Source organism: Eutrigla gurnardus, assembly GCF_963514095.1.
Source record: "Eutrigla gurnardus genome assembly, chromosome: 9".
In the NCBI taxonomy this organism is placed as follows: Eukaryota; Metazoa; Chordata; class Actinopteri; order Perciformes; family Triglidae; genus Eutrigla; species Eutrigla gurnardus.
Window position 1 is genome coordinate 28,313,912 of NC_139923.1, and position 16,360 is coordinate 28,330,271.

A 16,360-nucleotide genomic window follows, 5' to 3' on the forward strand; every position below is an offset into this window, starting at 1 on the left:
TAACAGTTTACTCAGAATCAGAGTAGAAAGTATTGATATTTGTTTTAAAATGTTGGTTATAAAAAGTTGTCAGAAAAATAAAATGATCAATTAAAAGTAGGCTACAGATACCTGAAAATTCTAGTTTTATTTTAGGTGTGGTAACGCAAAGTTAGCATCGACCTCGATTAAAAAGTTAAATTAGATTCATGGATTACAGCAGAAGATAAAAATAAACCACTTTAAGGTGTTTTTGAAGCGTGAATCTCCAGAGGTAAATTACCGGCTGTCATTTAGCTACTTGTTAGCAAACGCTAATGCGTAAAAGCTTAAAAACTCACAAGAGGGGGATTTTTTTAATACATTTTATGTCATACAAAAAGAAAACTCCAAATGTTAAAATGTCTTAAACTTGTGTTAACCCGAGATTATAACCTAATTTCCTGCTTCAAATTGTAGTTAATGTCATCGCATTTTATTCACAACTTTATTTTCTTGTTTCTTTCCGCTCTTTCAAACGTTGTTCATTGAAGTAACACCACCAGTGATTTTATTAAATTTGTTAAATTGACGGAGATGAAACTCAATATTAAGCTGTCGTCGTATTTTCCTACTTATCGCAATGAAGTTCATCGTAGACAACCTTGTTCACGCCGAGGCTGTGAAATGTTATTTGGAAGAATTCAACCTCATCCTTCCTCAAACCTGTATTATCATTTCTGGCCACCAGGGGGTAGCACAAACAAAACACTCGAATATTTGTTTTAAAGCTGCAGTTGCAAATTTTACAAATGTTTAGCTGAAAACGAATTAAAATATGTTTCCGAAAACATTTCAGACGGGCAAGGCAGTCGAACAGAATCTTGATTCGTATTTGATGAGAGCCGCGTAGTTTGCGTATTGACGGCTCCTTCGCTCCGATTGGTTGTTGTCTTTCGGCGTGGTAAAATGTCGTAAACCCCGCTACGAGACTAAAAGCAGGCGGAGGAAGCCGATCATCAGTTCAGCCGATCAAATATCATAAACAAACCAATGCTAGCGTTCTTTTTCAGCGTGTTCGTGCTCGCCAACGTCGCGCCGCTACGTTACACGCACTCATTTGTTTTTTGGGCAACATTCTTTTAATTGTTTTAAAGACAAAATAAGTAAAAATGACAAAATAAAAAAGAGAACAAATGAGACACAACAGAACACAAAAGTGGAAAAAAACCCAACTCAAATTTATTTGTAAAGCACAAAATGCCCTGTAAACAAATTAGAGGGACTAATAATCAACAATAAACAACAACCTAAAATAAATAAATAAACTTTCTACAGTCCTATTCGGGTTAGTACCCCCCCCCCCCCCCCCCCCTCTCAGTGTGCGAAAGCCTGGAGTGTTAAAACGCTTCTACTACTAAAAAAAAAAAATACAGACATTAAACCCCTCCTGCATCCGTCGCTATGGCAACAGCGGTGCGTTGCCAGGAGGAGCCTCGACGTTAATAATACAGCACTAACTGTCTGCGTGTGGGAAAGTAAGAACTATCCCCCCCCCCCCCCCCCATTTCCTGTCTAGCATCTCGCTCCATAAGCGAGAATGGTTGTACGACTTTGACCTTTGACCCTCTCCACACACACATATAAATGTGACAGATCATGAGCGTTTAAGTGTCGTAAGGTTCAGCTTCATCCGAGTCCACGATAACTTGCGCACACACACACACACACACACACACACACACACACACACACACACACACACACACACACACACACACACACACACACACACACACACACACACACACACACACACACACACACACACACTAACCCTGTGCACAGTCACATTTTTACAGCAGGAAAACACACCACATGCTTTGACTTTTCAGTGTCACAACACCGATTCCCTCAAACCGACGGAGGAATCGAACTCCCGAGGAGGAGGCGTCATCGGCCGCCCGCACAGCAGCACGCCGACCGACCCACGGCGGCCGGTCCACGTAAACTAACAATATTATAAACGTATATCTCTCCAAGGGATGTAGTTAGCGTGTCATCCACGTTAAAAAAAAACAACGAAAATGACAAAACTTTGAACTAAAAGTTCTAACGGATTGTAACGTAAAAAAAATACGTGACAGAACTAATCCTGTTTATTAAACCGAACGGGAGATTTTTAAAAAATTGCAGGACTTAAAAGAAAAAAAAGACTTGAGCGCTCCGTTTCCACGACAACAGTTCCTCCTTCATTCGTAAAGTAAGGCACAACTCGCGAATACAAATCCATGGACTTATTCACAAAAGTAAAAACACTTAATTGAAATGCATTGTTTTTTAAAAAAACAATAACCAAACGCACTTCGACCTACAAGAAGAAAGTTAGTGACTAAAAAAAAAAAAAAAAGATAAGAGTCCAAACTCTAAAGTCAGCAACGTAAAGAAACAAACGGAAAGATTGGTTGAAGACGCCTCGGGGTCTTCATCGGGTCCTTATCAGCACCCTGCAGACGGGGTGTGTGTGTGAGAGAGATGGGGTGGGGGTCTAAGGGGTCAACGGAGGTCATCGGCGGTGATGTCAGAGCCCAGAGGCTGACTGCTGCTGCTCAGTGTTCTAGGTCGCCTGAGGAACCACCTCCATCACCTTCTGACACAAGGCCGTGGTCGAGACTGCAACACACACACACACACACACACGATTAGGCCACATGAAATCATCTTTCCGGGGAGTCGGAGTGAACGTGTGCCGTCGTACTCACAGATCCCCTGCAGCAGCCACTTGGGTTTGGTCTTCCACCAGACGCCGAACAGGTAGACGGGGATCCCCGTGGCGATGATGCCGAAGCCGATGGCGCACTCCACGGGCGTCTTCCAGAAGGACACGATGATGAGGAAGAGGCAGGCGAGCACGAAGCTGGCCGGCAGCAGGATGTTCACCTGCGGGCGAGAGAGGAGCGAGGAGAGAGAGTCTTAAAAGGGAAAGCGAGGTCCGAATGTACAGAGAAAACGACTAATACTCAAATCTCATTGGTCAAAAATAAAAGCGAATCATGATGTCATCCCGACAACCGTCAAAAAGCGTTTAAATCTCTTAAAAAATCTCTTCCATTTCTGGAATCACTTTAACATTTAGTTAAGAAACTGATATTTTTTTATTGCATCACAGAAAAAAACAAAAATCTAAACAACCCGACTACCTTTCACAATAAAAGCTTACAAACACGTGGAATCACTGCTGACTGGGGGAACTCAAAATATAACAAATTAAAATACAATATATATTATTACATCCACCATTAAAACGAGTATTATTAATATTTGCTGATGCATAATTAAAACATGGCGGCTGATGGACCAGTCTATAATAAATACAGATGATTTAATGTAATAAAAAATATATTTTAAGCTATTTTGTTGATGGGTTGTGATACACATATATATTTTACTTTTTTTAAATTAATTTATATATTTTTTTTTATGTCTACAGTGTCGCCCATGTGTCTTTTATAGAGAGGAGTTCATGAATCTGATTGGTTCTCAGCTTCAGATCTGCTGAACAGCAGGAATGTGACGAGACAAAGAGAGGAGGAAGAAATAGAGTGGGGAGTGAAAGAGAGAGGGATGAAGGTCAGCAGAGAGACAGTGGTGGCATTGTCTCTCTCTCTCTCTCTCTCTCTCTCACACACACACACACACTTACAGCATTACACACTTGCATACACACACTTACAAAGTGCAACAATGCCGTTCTGTGTTTTTAGTCCTGCAGGAACTCGTTAGGAGGCAAAGTGCCACATCCTCCTTCTTATACACACATTTACACACACATTTACACACACACACATTTACACACACACACACACACACACACACACACACACACACACACACACACACACACACACACACACACACACACACACACACACACACACACACACACACACACACACACACACACACACACACACACACACACACACACACACTTGGGCTCACCTTGATGGGCCGCTCCATCTCCGGCTTCTTGTAACGGAGCCACATCATCCCAACGATCGCCATGGCGATGCAGAGCCAGTTGAAGAAGCTGAAGAAGTTGATGACGGAGAAGATGTCGTTGGAGAAGGCGTAGAGCAGCGTCATCATGCACTGGAGAGGAGGAGAGGGAGACGGGAGGATGGTCGGTTTGTTTCTGCTGTTGCTTTTACAAAAACACACCGATATGACGAGGAACAAGTATATATATATATATATATATATATATATATATATATATATCAGAAAAAAACTAATGATTACAGAAGAAGAAACAAACTCACTTTGAATTAAACATAATCATGAACGTTTCCGCATTTTTGCACGAATTAAAAGCAGCTAATGATTTCCATAACAATAGGAATATGGAATAAAAAAAATGTGGTTTATTGAACTATTACTAATAAAATTATTTTAGGACGATTAATGTTTTTTTTTATTATTATAAAAAGATATCTTAACTCCCCGCTGCAGTACTCTAAAGTACCACATGGGGTTCTAGTACCCCCATTTGAGAAACATCGATTTCACCGTGACACCTAAAAAGATATTTTTACGTTCTGGCCTTCGTTTCCATGACAACGCCATTTTCGGGGGCTGCGAGTGAAAACTTTTGAAACCTGGGTTCCTTCCTTCCCTTTTAACATGGAAAACCTGGTCTCCGTGGAAACGGTCATGTCATGTGTGAGTAAAAAAAAAAAACAACGTCAAAAACGACGGATTAACGAGCTGCGGTTGTGTCGTTATATCGGATCATTTCAAAATTGAGTGTCGTCTTAACATGGAGAGAAAGAGGAAATCAAAGAGTACATACAGTGAAGATGAGCGAGGGCAGCGGGGTCAGCAGGGTTGGGTGGATCATGGACAGCAGACTGGGCAGGTGACCTTCCCGGGAACCCACGAAGAACAACCTGAGGGCGAAAGGGAAGGATGCCCAATACCAACACATGCGGGATTCCTAGCCATGTGTTGTTGTTTTTTGGTATTTCGATGTTTTACCTGGACGATGTGAACAGAGAGCCGTTCACGGATCCGAAGCACGACAGACCCACGAAGACCGGGATGATCCAGGACATCGGACCCAGGTGGACGTTACCGAAGTCCTGCAGGACAAACACCAGTCATCATTAAGTTAGGTTGCAAAGTAGCTCAAGGCTAAAAAACATTAGACGCTCCGCCTCTCTGTTCCCTCAGAACGCCGGCTCGCTATTGGTCAGCAGGATCACGTGGGTTGTTGACGTTCAATAGAGTTGAATTTCTCTATATATTATATACAGTATGTATACAAGTACAGCATATGTGATATTTGGGTCTTTAAAGTTAGTAAAAACAGAAATGTATTGAGTGTATCAGGCAGCTTTCATACAGAGAAAGCAGTGCTGTAGCAGTGCTTAAGCAGTGCTGTAGCAGTGCACTCACCACGGCCACGGCCTCGGAGCTGAGCATCTGCTCGGGGGAGAGCGTGGTGAAGTAGGCCAGGTTGGTCAGGACGTACACCACCGTGACGATGGGCAGGGAGATGATGATGGCTCGTGGAAGGTTTCTGGGGGAGACGGAGGCAACCTTAGTCACAACTAAACTCCCGACATCATAATGACATCATAAACGCAACACAAGTCGCTCGTTGACACTCACTTGAAAGGCTCGATCATCTCCTCGGTGACGAGATTCAAATAGTTCCTGGAAGGAAAAGAGGCAACAATCAGAGTACGAACGCCGTCCGAATCAAACAGCTCGGTGTTCATCTATGCATTCTAAAAACGAAAAAGACAAAGAAATATGTGTTTTGGGGATTTGTTTTTAGAAAGAAGGTGAGATTGATAAGCTTACCATAAACCAACACCAGGGAATTTAAAAATCCCAAGTATGATTTTCTATATCGATGATTATAAAGAACTTTGGTCTCCTTCTACAGACGCATCCCGGCTTCGCAGAACGAGAGAGGCCGTGACGTGTAACACATTGACGGTAGTGTGAAGTATCAAATGAGTGTCGGAAATACGATTACCTTTAGCGCACCAAAAAAAACATGAAAAGTGAACTTTTGCACATTTATACGACTCTTCAATCGCAAGCAACATGTCGATTCATACAACGGTGCCGTCGTGGGAGCAACAACTTTCTATCTTGTTCGGATCCACGTTGAGCTCGTTAAGTCCTCCGGCGGCGGCTTGTGAACATAAACACATGTTCAAAATGTCACCATCTGTTCCGACATGATGCTGTGTTGATTTGATTTGTTGTAATGACCAGCAGACGGCACCAGGTCAGTTTTTCTATAGTGTATCAGGCAGGTGAGCTCAGAGAGATTCAGTGTTTCCTGTTTTTGTTGCCTTAAAAAGTTTATAGTTGGGATGTAAATTCACAATTTTAGATTCATTGATTGATTCGTTCCACCCCTCCACCACTAGAGGTCACTAACATTTTAATGGGTCCGATCCTTAATTAGGAAGCGGTTAACGCACGTTCTTGGTTTGATGTGTCAACTCACCAGCCGCCGTAAGCGAACAGGCCACTGTAGAGCGCCAGGCCGATGCTGCCGAACTCATATTTGGACCCCTTGAAGGAATTTTCTGGAAGAAGACGGTCGATGTCACCTGAAGGAGAACGGGGAGAAAGAATCGTATTAAGACAAAAAAACAAACAAAAAACAATCTGTCTGCATTAAAGTCGCTCTAGTCCGTCTCGGTATGTGGATCAGGGAAAGACTGCAGAATGTAATGGAGTTAAGACGGGCTGAGACGGTCAATAAGCGAACCAGACTGTGGACTGTGCAACGGATAAACACAGACAGAAATGGTTTATTGCCTTGCTCAAGGGCAGAGCAAGAGGAGTAGTTGAGGGGTTTGGGGGAGGGAGGGGGGGGGGGGGGTAGTATTGCTATTTTACTTCAGTATATGAGCTGTAGTGTGGGTTAATGACATTTTGGTCTCCTCTGATCTCCAGATTGCTGCCGGTTCGAGGGGGATCTGTGCCACATTCCTGACGGAGCTGCTCCCCACAACACCAGCACACATTCTCAGACGCGCTGACGGTTGCTAAACCAACAACCCGGGGCAGTGTTGGTAATGGGAGGGTTAGCCTTAAGCCAGAGTGTGGTGTGGGAATCGCACAAATACTTCACTGGCCGTCTCACTAACTGCCCCGGCCGTCAAACCTGCCGAAGATTCCTTCGCCACACCTGGTCCACGTACAAGCCTGAAAGCGGTGTTGGGGCTGTTCTGGGGGGTCTTTGGGTCCTGGTCTGTACCATTTCTAAGTTCATGTCTACGGCTGAGCTTCCTTATATTGTTGTTTTTAAACTGTGAAAAGCAAGCCACACATCGGCTGGTTTATTACAGCAGTCTGAACCCAAAATAAACTATTTTGCTGTGATTAAATTTCAATAATTAAAAATATTGCCGAAATCACGACACAAAGATGGAGATTTATAAGAAAGTCTGATGTCATGGACAGCAAACAACTTTTAATTTATTAATTATTAAAATACACTTACTAATAGCTGATATTAATATATGAGGAAGTAAATCTATTGTTGACCTGAACTTGACCCCAAATAAAACACAAGTAGAGAGAACTGATTTTGATGACTTATTCTTGGAGGTACAGTAACATTAGGTCTGACTCGTCTGGAAGGGAGGTGAGATACTTTACATACCAGGAGTTCATCCATGTGACAGATGCACTTAGAAGCCAAGTTATCTGCGAGCCTCAGGGCTGAGTGGAAGGCATGATTTATTCCTAATCTCTACAGCTTGTTATGTTGTCGACTCGTGTTCCCTACTCGTTGTCCTTCAACTCTGTTCTTCCCCGGCCTTTACGCTCTGACGAGACGAGGACTCGTCGTATTAGCAAAGACAAACACTAACAAATCCTGCGTGTGCAAACTTGACTGTCACGCTGCTTCCCATTGCTACCGTATCACATTCCACAACACTGGCCCGGAAAACACTCAGTCACATGATACCAGCATTGTAAGTGAGACGAGGAATCAAATATGTATAAGCCATGCAGAACAAACAAACGGTGCAAGAGTACCAGCAAAGACCGATGGAAAGATGGCCAGAGTTGCTCCCTTGTGAGGTGAAACCAGGTCTTGTTTGGTCAAGATATGGAGCCAGTTGAGGCGGCTCAGGCATCTGATCAGGACGCCTCGTGGTCGCTGCCCGTCCAGGCATTTCCAATGGGGAAGGGCCGCCCCCACCCACCCAGTAAAGAGCTACCCTCAAGTTTCCCTCGAGGGCTCGGTGGGTCCAGGAGGTCACATGACTCTCACAGTATTAACAACCCTACAAGAAGTGAAATGCCCAAACTCCTGACTAAGTTAGAACTTAAGTAGCGTCTTGGATTAGAGAAACATTTTAGTAGCTAACTAGCATTGGTAGCGACCTGTCAATCAGCAGGTAAGCCCCGCCCCCTAAAGCATCCCATGCTTTCTGGTCTGGTGGACTCTAAATGGACCATAATGTACTAAATGAACATCATGCTGGATTGAAGAAGACTTGAAACTAGAGATTGAGACCATAAACTCATGTTTACAATGTTTCTTTTCAGAACCGCAGGTTGCCGCCTGGTTTATCTGCAGTCCAAGGTCTTTCAGTTACCCTTTTCAAATGACTTAATACGGACTACTGCCACCTGCTGGTATGAAGAGTAATTTCCTTCCACGCAGGAGCTCATCTGTGCTAGGTTTCCGTTAGCTGCAGTCTTTGCAGTTTTGCTGGAGTACAACTTTTTTTTTGGCCGAGACACGGGCCGCTACTTATTTGATGCCACGCCGTTTGTTGTGTCTGAGCCTTCGGGCTACGCAGACTTGGCAGTAGCTGAGCTCGCATTCGGTTCAAACAGACTGTGGATCGGGTAACGGCTAAAGCATTACATGGATTAGCTTTAGTCGTACACTGAGGTGAATTCAGTTCAGAGGAAATAAGACGAATAACCCTCCCTGTGGAAGGCCTTTCCTTCAGAAGGACTGAGGCCGACGGTCAACAGAGATCAGTGTGTTTCACTTCTAAACATTGTGGACAGGCGTCAGATTGAGAGAGCGGAGGTTTACTGCAGCTAATCAGATTATGCTGTCCTCTAATCTGAGACTCCAGCACACTCTGACTTTATGAGCCACAGAGCTCCACGAGTGTCACTTTGGTTTACCGCCGCCAAACTCACACCACGACAACCGGGTGGAGACTAAATGATCAGTTTTACATAATTAATACGAGGGTTTCTTCGGTGATGCTGGTATTGAATGTCTATTAAGGTGCGTTCAGGCCAAACGTGAGGCAGACTTTTCCTGCAGCGCTATTGCATACAAAGATAATGCAAAGATGCAAATTTGCACCGTTTTTTTGTGACCAAATAATCTAAATACTTTCAGATTTTTAAAATGTAAAGTCTCCGCATGAAAAAATAATAAATGCAATTAAAAATGGCACCATTGTGTGAGTCTGTTGGTGTTATTGCACCATACTCTGTTTCACTTCTCGACATGATTCCAGCTCGTCAGCGTTTTCAAGTCACTCATGGCGATTCATGTGCTTTTTATTCCGAAAGCCAAAATCTAGTTCAATAAATGAGCAAATGACGAATGATTCATTTATTTCAGGAATTGAACATTCTGCATTGCATCATTGCATCATTGCATCATAAGACAAACAGCAGCCGTTGGTGGATCTGTAGACGTAAACACAGACACTCGCTGCGCCTTTATCTAAATCTCAGGAAAACCGTTGTTGAGGACTGGATTTAAGCTTCAGGAATTCATCCGTGAGGTTCAATATGATCCGACTTGGGTAAAGGACTACAACTACAAATGAGCAGAATTAGTCTCCGAGCTGCAGCCGAACACCAAAACAGTTATTAAGTCTGGCAGCGTTTGCATTCAGTTTATATGGATTAAGATGGCTGAAAGAATGAAAGGCAACATTCGGGATCTTTGTTCGGATTTTCAGGACGGAAACTGGATCCGTTTCTGAGAATTTAACAAAATCCCCCCAAAATAATCAAATTGTCCCAGAAGATCAAATGATTAACATCCATCCATCCTCCCTCCCTGTAAAATGCAGAAAACCTCCAAACTCTTGGTGGTCAGGCACCATCGTATCCTAAAGAGCTCATGAAACTCTTATGTCCAAGGCTTACTTGAGTCTCGAAAAGTAGACCGGGTTCCAGAGCTTTCAGCCACCAGGCTCCTCTTCTGTGGAACCATCTTCCGGGTTTGGTTCTGGATGCTTAAAACATTCCTCTTTGCACTTAGGGCTGGCTCAGGTTTGCCTTGAGCCGGCTCTTAGTTATGCTGCTATCGGCCGAGACCTTCAGGGGACTAATAAACACTGAGCCTCTCTCTCTCTCTCTCTCTCAGAATGTGTGCTAGTCTCGCAGGTTTTCCTGGATTGTGGTAGAACCTGATCCGGTGGCCGTGGTCCTGCTTGACGTTATCTGCTAGTAGTATTAAAGCGCCTACTGCTACCTGGCCTGATGATGCAGTGATGGAGGCACCGTATTGTGGCTCCACCTGGTCTACATGTTGGAGATAGAACCATCTAAACGTGGAATGCCTGCCATCATGGACTACCAACACCAAATGCAAGATCCTGGTCTGCTCCAGATCCAGAAAGTCTGTTAAGACAGTTTTTTTGGTTTACATTTAACACACTGCCATGAGCAAGGTAACCATTAGGCTTCCAGTCATAAACGTTCAACACACATCAGCAGGTTTCAGGAATTTAAGGCTTTAAGGACTTCTCACGCTGCCAGGAAGTAAATGCAAACAGAAAGCCGAAGAAACGCGCAGTAAAACAGAGACAGCTGGAAAAGTGAGATCATAAACTCATGTTTGCAATGTTTACTGAGATAATACATCAAAAGAGAAGTAAGACCATTTTCTCATAGACTTCTATACAACCAGAGAGGAGTCGCCCCCTGGTGGCCAGCAGAGAGAAGTAGGACCATTTTCTCATAGACTTCTATACAACCAGAGAGGAGTCGCCCCCTGGTGGCCAGCAGAGAGAAGTAGGACCATTTTCTCATAGACTTCTATACAAGCAGAGAGGAGTCGCCCCCTGGTGGCCAGCAGAGAGAAGTAGGACCATTTTCTCATAGACTTCTATACAACCAGAGAGGAGTCGCCCCCTGGTGGCCAGCAGAGAGAAGTAGGACCATTTTCTCATAGACTTCTATACAACCAGAGAGGAGTCGCCCCCTGGTGGCCAGCAGAGAGAAGTAGGACCATTTTCTCACAGACTTCTATACAACCAGAGAGGAGTCGCCCCCTGGTGGCCAGCAGAGAGAAGTAGGACCATTTTCTCATAGACTTCTATACAACCAGAGAGGAGTCGCCCCCTGGTGGCCAGCAGAGAGAAGAAGGACCATTTTCTCATAGACTTCTATACAACCAGAGAGGAGTCGCCCCCTGGTGGCCAGCAGAGAGAATGCAGGTTTTAGGACCCAGTCTACTTCTAAACTGCATTTCACACTTCCAACTCCGTTTGGTTTCTATCTTTAGACAATATTGTGGATTGTTTGTCTTTGATGCTTTAAACCTTTAAAATGTAGGTTTGATGCTGCGGTTCGAGTGAACGTGAGACTGTCAAGGAAACCGACGATTTTCAAAGCTGCACCTTACAAGTTGGCAGAGGTGAATGTCAGGTGTCAGCACGCAGGGGTGAGAGGTCAGAGGTCGGCAGCGCTCAAAGTGGCAACAATCAGCCCACAGTCTCGGTGAACCCCGTTTAAACTCAGCGATGTCTCACACAGTCGGCCAAAGCTATAATACTATTTACTTTGTTAGATTAACAGATTTACCCCGCCCAAAGTAATTACCATTCACAATATTATTATGCTAATCATCAAAATGTGCCTAAAACTATTTAAAAATGGAATCACGTTACTTTTGCATCCCAGATAAGACATCTTCTGTTTAATGTGCATCCTTTTTTTAGTGAAACCACTAAACATATCCAGGTACTTGCAGGCGTTCGGCCTAGAAATCATAGTCTCTTCCTGCGACATGGACCCGATGGACCCTTCTGTTGTCTGGATTTCCTGAGCTCACTTCCTGCCTGAGTTCCCCAGAATAATAAATCTTCTTAAGAAGACTGTTGCTGGTCTGATGACTGCCCCCCCGCCTCATCTGGAGTGTTTTGCGTGACTCGAGACGTCTTGCAGCTCATAAAGAGTCGGATGAAAGAGGCTGTGTTCTGATGAACGGCCATTGTCCGGGTTTCTGTGCCGTCTCTCCGCCTTTGGCTGCACTTCACAACATCTTGCGGCCTTAATGAGGACTCGGCCCGACTCCAGGGAGCCGAACGCCAGCTAGTCCACTTCCACATCAGCTCGCGTCCAACAGAGACAATCCGGGTCTCGGGTTGGGATTACTTTGGCCAGAAAGGGGGGCTAGAAAATCAGCCACATTATGGTGAAATATGAAAGTAGCTGCTAGATTTGCTTCAATCAGCAGCAAAAACAAGAGATTTTTTAAATCCAGGTGGACAAAAACTAAAAAGGAATTTAATCCAAAATATATTTGAGGTGAGGTTTAAGCATATTTCGATGATTATTGGTATAATGATTGCAATACCTTTAAGGATTATCATGTAAATTAGATTATCGTTGCAGGTGAGAGAATTATAGGAAATATAGGAATAAATTGTGTTCCTGTCAGAGTGAGTTGTCTACGAGGAGGAGGAGGAGGAGGAGGAGGAGGTGAGACTCAGAGGGAACAGTAAGACAAATTACCACTTCCTGTCTGGAGTCACATGACCTGCCGCCTGCGGCATGCATCCCAGCGTGAAGTACCACACCTGCTGAGTGTGTGTCTTGTGTATTTTAAGTCAACTGTCATTTTACTAGCATCTACATGAACCAACGAGCCGGCGCTTTGAAGAGAGCATTAACCCTCCAAGGTGTTAATGTTAACTCACACAGTCGTTCTCCAGAAAGGTTGGTTTCACCCTAAAACTACACAAGTAAACTCATGTATGAGTATTACTGAATAGGCCTGCCGGGTACAGACCCGCCTTTATCCTACAAAACACCACTCTAAGTCACGCCTACCAATCAGGAAGATTTTCAAAATGACCTCAAAGAAACATGAAAGGACTACAAGGACACTTAAACAACTATCTAGAGACACAAAACAACTACAAAGAGACACAAAACAATGTCACTAAAGCACTAAATGAACGTGATTATAAAGACGTTCGTGAGTTTTAACCCCGTGAAACCCGTGAAGGCGCCCGTGCGACGTACCTTGGCCGATCTTGACGAAGCCGATGATGATGATCATCCCGAGAGCCAGGAGCTTGGCGGCGGCAAAGAAGTCCTGGACCATGGTGGCGGCCTTCACGCTGTAGCAGTTCACGAAGGTCAGCACGACTAGAGAGGCAGAGAGGGAACATGGAGGTCACTTTCCTGCAGGTCGTTTCTGATGAACTGAAGTAAATGTTGGCTCTGGAAGAAGAAGTATTCACACAGACGGTAACACTGGACGCCATTAAACGCGATGAACTTTTTATTTAAAAAGCAGCAGGTCCCTTCAAAGCTCCTAAATCAGGCCGGGGCCTCGGCAGGAAGCACAATGAGGCTCTGTTAACAGAGCGAGACAAAGAGGAGAGGGAGTACAGTGGAGGGATGCCGGCCTCCTGAAGCACACTGGAATCACATCTAGTGAAGAAAATACAATCATCTTAAATAAGATGATCAAATCATAAACAAATAAATAAGCATGTTTTCTACTTTTTAAAGCTGCTCCCGAAGATATTCACGGAAATCCCGATGATGGAACTTCAACACGGTCGACTTATTGGGATAAAACCTGATATCGTAGTTTTTACGTGATCGTGTGTGTGTGTGTGTGTGTGTGTGTGTGTGTGTGTGTGTGCGTGTGTGTGTGCGTGTGTGTAAGAGAGAGCGAACGGGACAGAAACACGTTGATCTCCGTCACACAGATTCCCACAGAAATCAGGTCAGATGGAACAATAACTCAGCAATACACAGCCATGCACACACACACACATAACACACACATACACACACACACCACACACACACACACACACACACACACACACACACACACACACACACACACACACACACACACACATAACACACACACACACACACACACACACAGCCTCTGGACAGCTTTGTCATGTGACCTCAGTCAGGATTTAGCCTCCAGTCAATCTGAAGATTAGGGTTACTAGCTGCCCCCCCCCCCACACACACACACAGTCACGTGTAATCAAATGGGGGTGCAGTGTGTGATGTGTGTTGATGTGTGTGGTGTGTGTGTGATGTGTGTGTGTGTGGGGGGGGGGGGGGGGTGGCTACTTGTGGCGGGCGAGGTAAACATGTAAAAACTGGAGCTAACAAGCAGCATTTAATCCTGAGCTAATCTCGTTAAGACGCTTTACGAAGTTGAAATTCAGCAACAGAACTCGGACGCCTCTAAGAAAACGTTTACAGACTCCCTAAACGTTACAGTTCAGCTTTAACCGGCTGCTCTGGGATCAGTTAGACGTGTGACATGTTTGTTCGTCACATTCACACTTCAATGTCATGCTTGTTTCACACGTTTAAACACATTATTAAAAGAAAGATCAAATATGATCATTAATGATCTCAATACAGGAAGAAAAACTGGTGACAATAACACAAAAACAATCAACAAGGATGCTGAATTTGTTTGCACTTAAAAAATGTTTTTTAAAAACTCCCTCAAATGTTAAATATATACATTTTCTTTGTTTGAATTTGAAGATTTGGACTATTAAACTCAACTGATGTGCCGAAGTGAGAATCCACCTTAAATGTATTTCTTTATAATTTAATACGTATACATTTGCTGTTTAGTTTCTCGGTTCTCAACGTTACAGACATTTAAATAAAAAAAAGGTTTTATAGAGTGAAAAATGAGAATGCCAGCATGTGAGTGAGAATCCACCTTAAATACATTTCTTTATAATTTAATACGTATAAATTTGCCGTTTAGTTTCTCAGTTCTCAACGTTACAGACATTTAAATAAAAAAGGTTTTATAGAGAAAAAATGAATGCCAGCAGGTGAGAATCCACCTTAAATACATTTCTTCATAATTTGATTTAATATGTATAAATTACTGTTTAGAACACATAAACGATATTTAGTCCACTTCAAATTAATTTCTTTATAATTAGATTTAATACGTTTAAATTAGCCGTTTAGTTTATCAGTTAAAAAAAAGTTTTATAGAGAGAAAAAATGAATGCGAGCCGGTGAATCCACCTTAAATTAATTTATTTTTAATACGTTGCTGTTTATAACACAAATGATATTTAGTCCACCTTAAATGAATGTCTTTATAATTACATATAATATGCATGCTGTTCTCAACGTTGCACACATTTAAATTAAATACGTTTTAAAGATTAAAAAACGGAGGAGAACGCGCGCGCGGGTGACGTCAAAGTCCCGGCGTGTAGTGATGCGCGAGCGTCACCCAGCATCACCACCGGAGCTGATGTAATAAACGCGGCATCTTTCGACACTTTTCTATAGTGTGCGCGCGCGTGTGCTTTAAATTTACGCGCCTCTACACCCTGACGTTGCGTCATCCTCGGCCCCCGGTTCGGCTCGGCTCGGCTCGGGTACTCACGGATGCAGAGGCAGGCCACCAGCTTGGCCCCGTCCTCCGGCACCGGGCACACCGGGAACAGCGGCTTCAGCAGGTAGGTGGCGAACACGTAGGCGACGATGTACTGCGAGGACGGCCGGATGATGAGCAGCTCGATCCACAGCTTGAGGAACGCCGGCAGCGAGCCGTACACCTCCAGGATGTAGGCGTAGTCGCCGCCGGACTTGGTGATGGTGGTCCCCAGCTCCGCGTAGCAGAGGGCGCCCACGGTGGAGAACACGCCGCACACCGACCACACCACCAGGGACAGCCCCACGGAGCCGGCCTCCTTCACCACGCCGGTCGGCGTCACGAAGATGCCGGAGCCGATGATGGTTCCCACGATGATGGCCACGCCGTTCAACAGGGTGATGGTCTTCTTCAGGACGATGCCCCCCTCCGCTGCTCCGCCTTCCACCGCGTTGTTGGGCTCGCTTCCCGGCGGCAGCGCTCCCTTCTCCAGCATCCTCTCCGTGACCTGCGGGTCCTCATCCTTGTCCCCCGACTGGTTGGAGTTCCTCTTCTTCAGCCCCGACATCGCTTCCTCTTTCTTTCCTTCTCTTTCGGACACAAAGCCTTCTCCCCCCGCTGCCGGTCTCTACGTGGTCCGGTGTGTCTGGTCTCTTGGATGCCGGGTCCGGGCTCAACCACGCGGGCTCCACGGCGTGTCTCGTCGGTGTGAGTCAGGGCAGCGTGCTTTCTCCAAACTAC

The 16,360-nt window shown here is 44.5% G+C and overlaps 1 protein-coding gene across 1 annotated transcript; it reads right to left on the bottom strand.

Moving 5' to 3' along the window:
• Positions 1 to 1,307: 1,307 nt before the first annotated feature.
• slc7a5 (solute carrier family 7 member 5) lies at positions 1,308 to 16,360 on the bottom strand. Its single transcript, XM_084016742.1, has 10 exons — positions 15,632 to 16,360; positions 13,243 to 13,368; positions 6,488 to 6,593; positions 5,632 to 5,676; positions 5,416 to 5,539; positions 4,996 to 5,099; positions 4,811 to 4,907; positions 3,961 to 4,110; positions 2,721 to 2,898; positions 1,308 to 2,631 (listed from the first exon to the last, which is right to left on the bottom strand). The coding sequence occupies exons 1-10, from the start codon at positions 16,185 to 16,187 to the stop codon at positions 2,576 to 2,578; spliced, it is 1,542 nt and encodes a 513-aa protein (XP_083872868.1). The 5' UTR covers positions 16,188 to 16,360; the 3' UTR covers positions 1,308 to 2,575.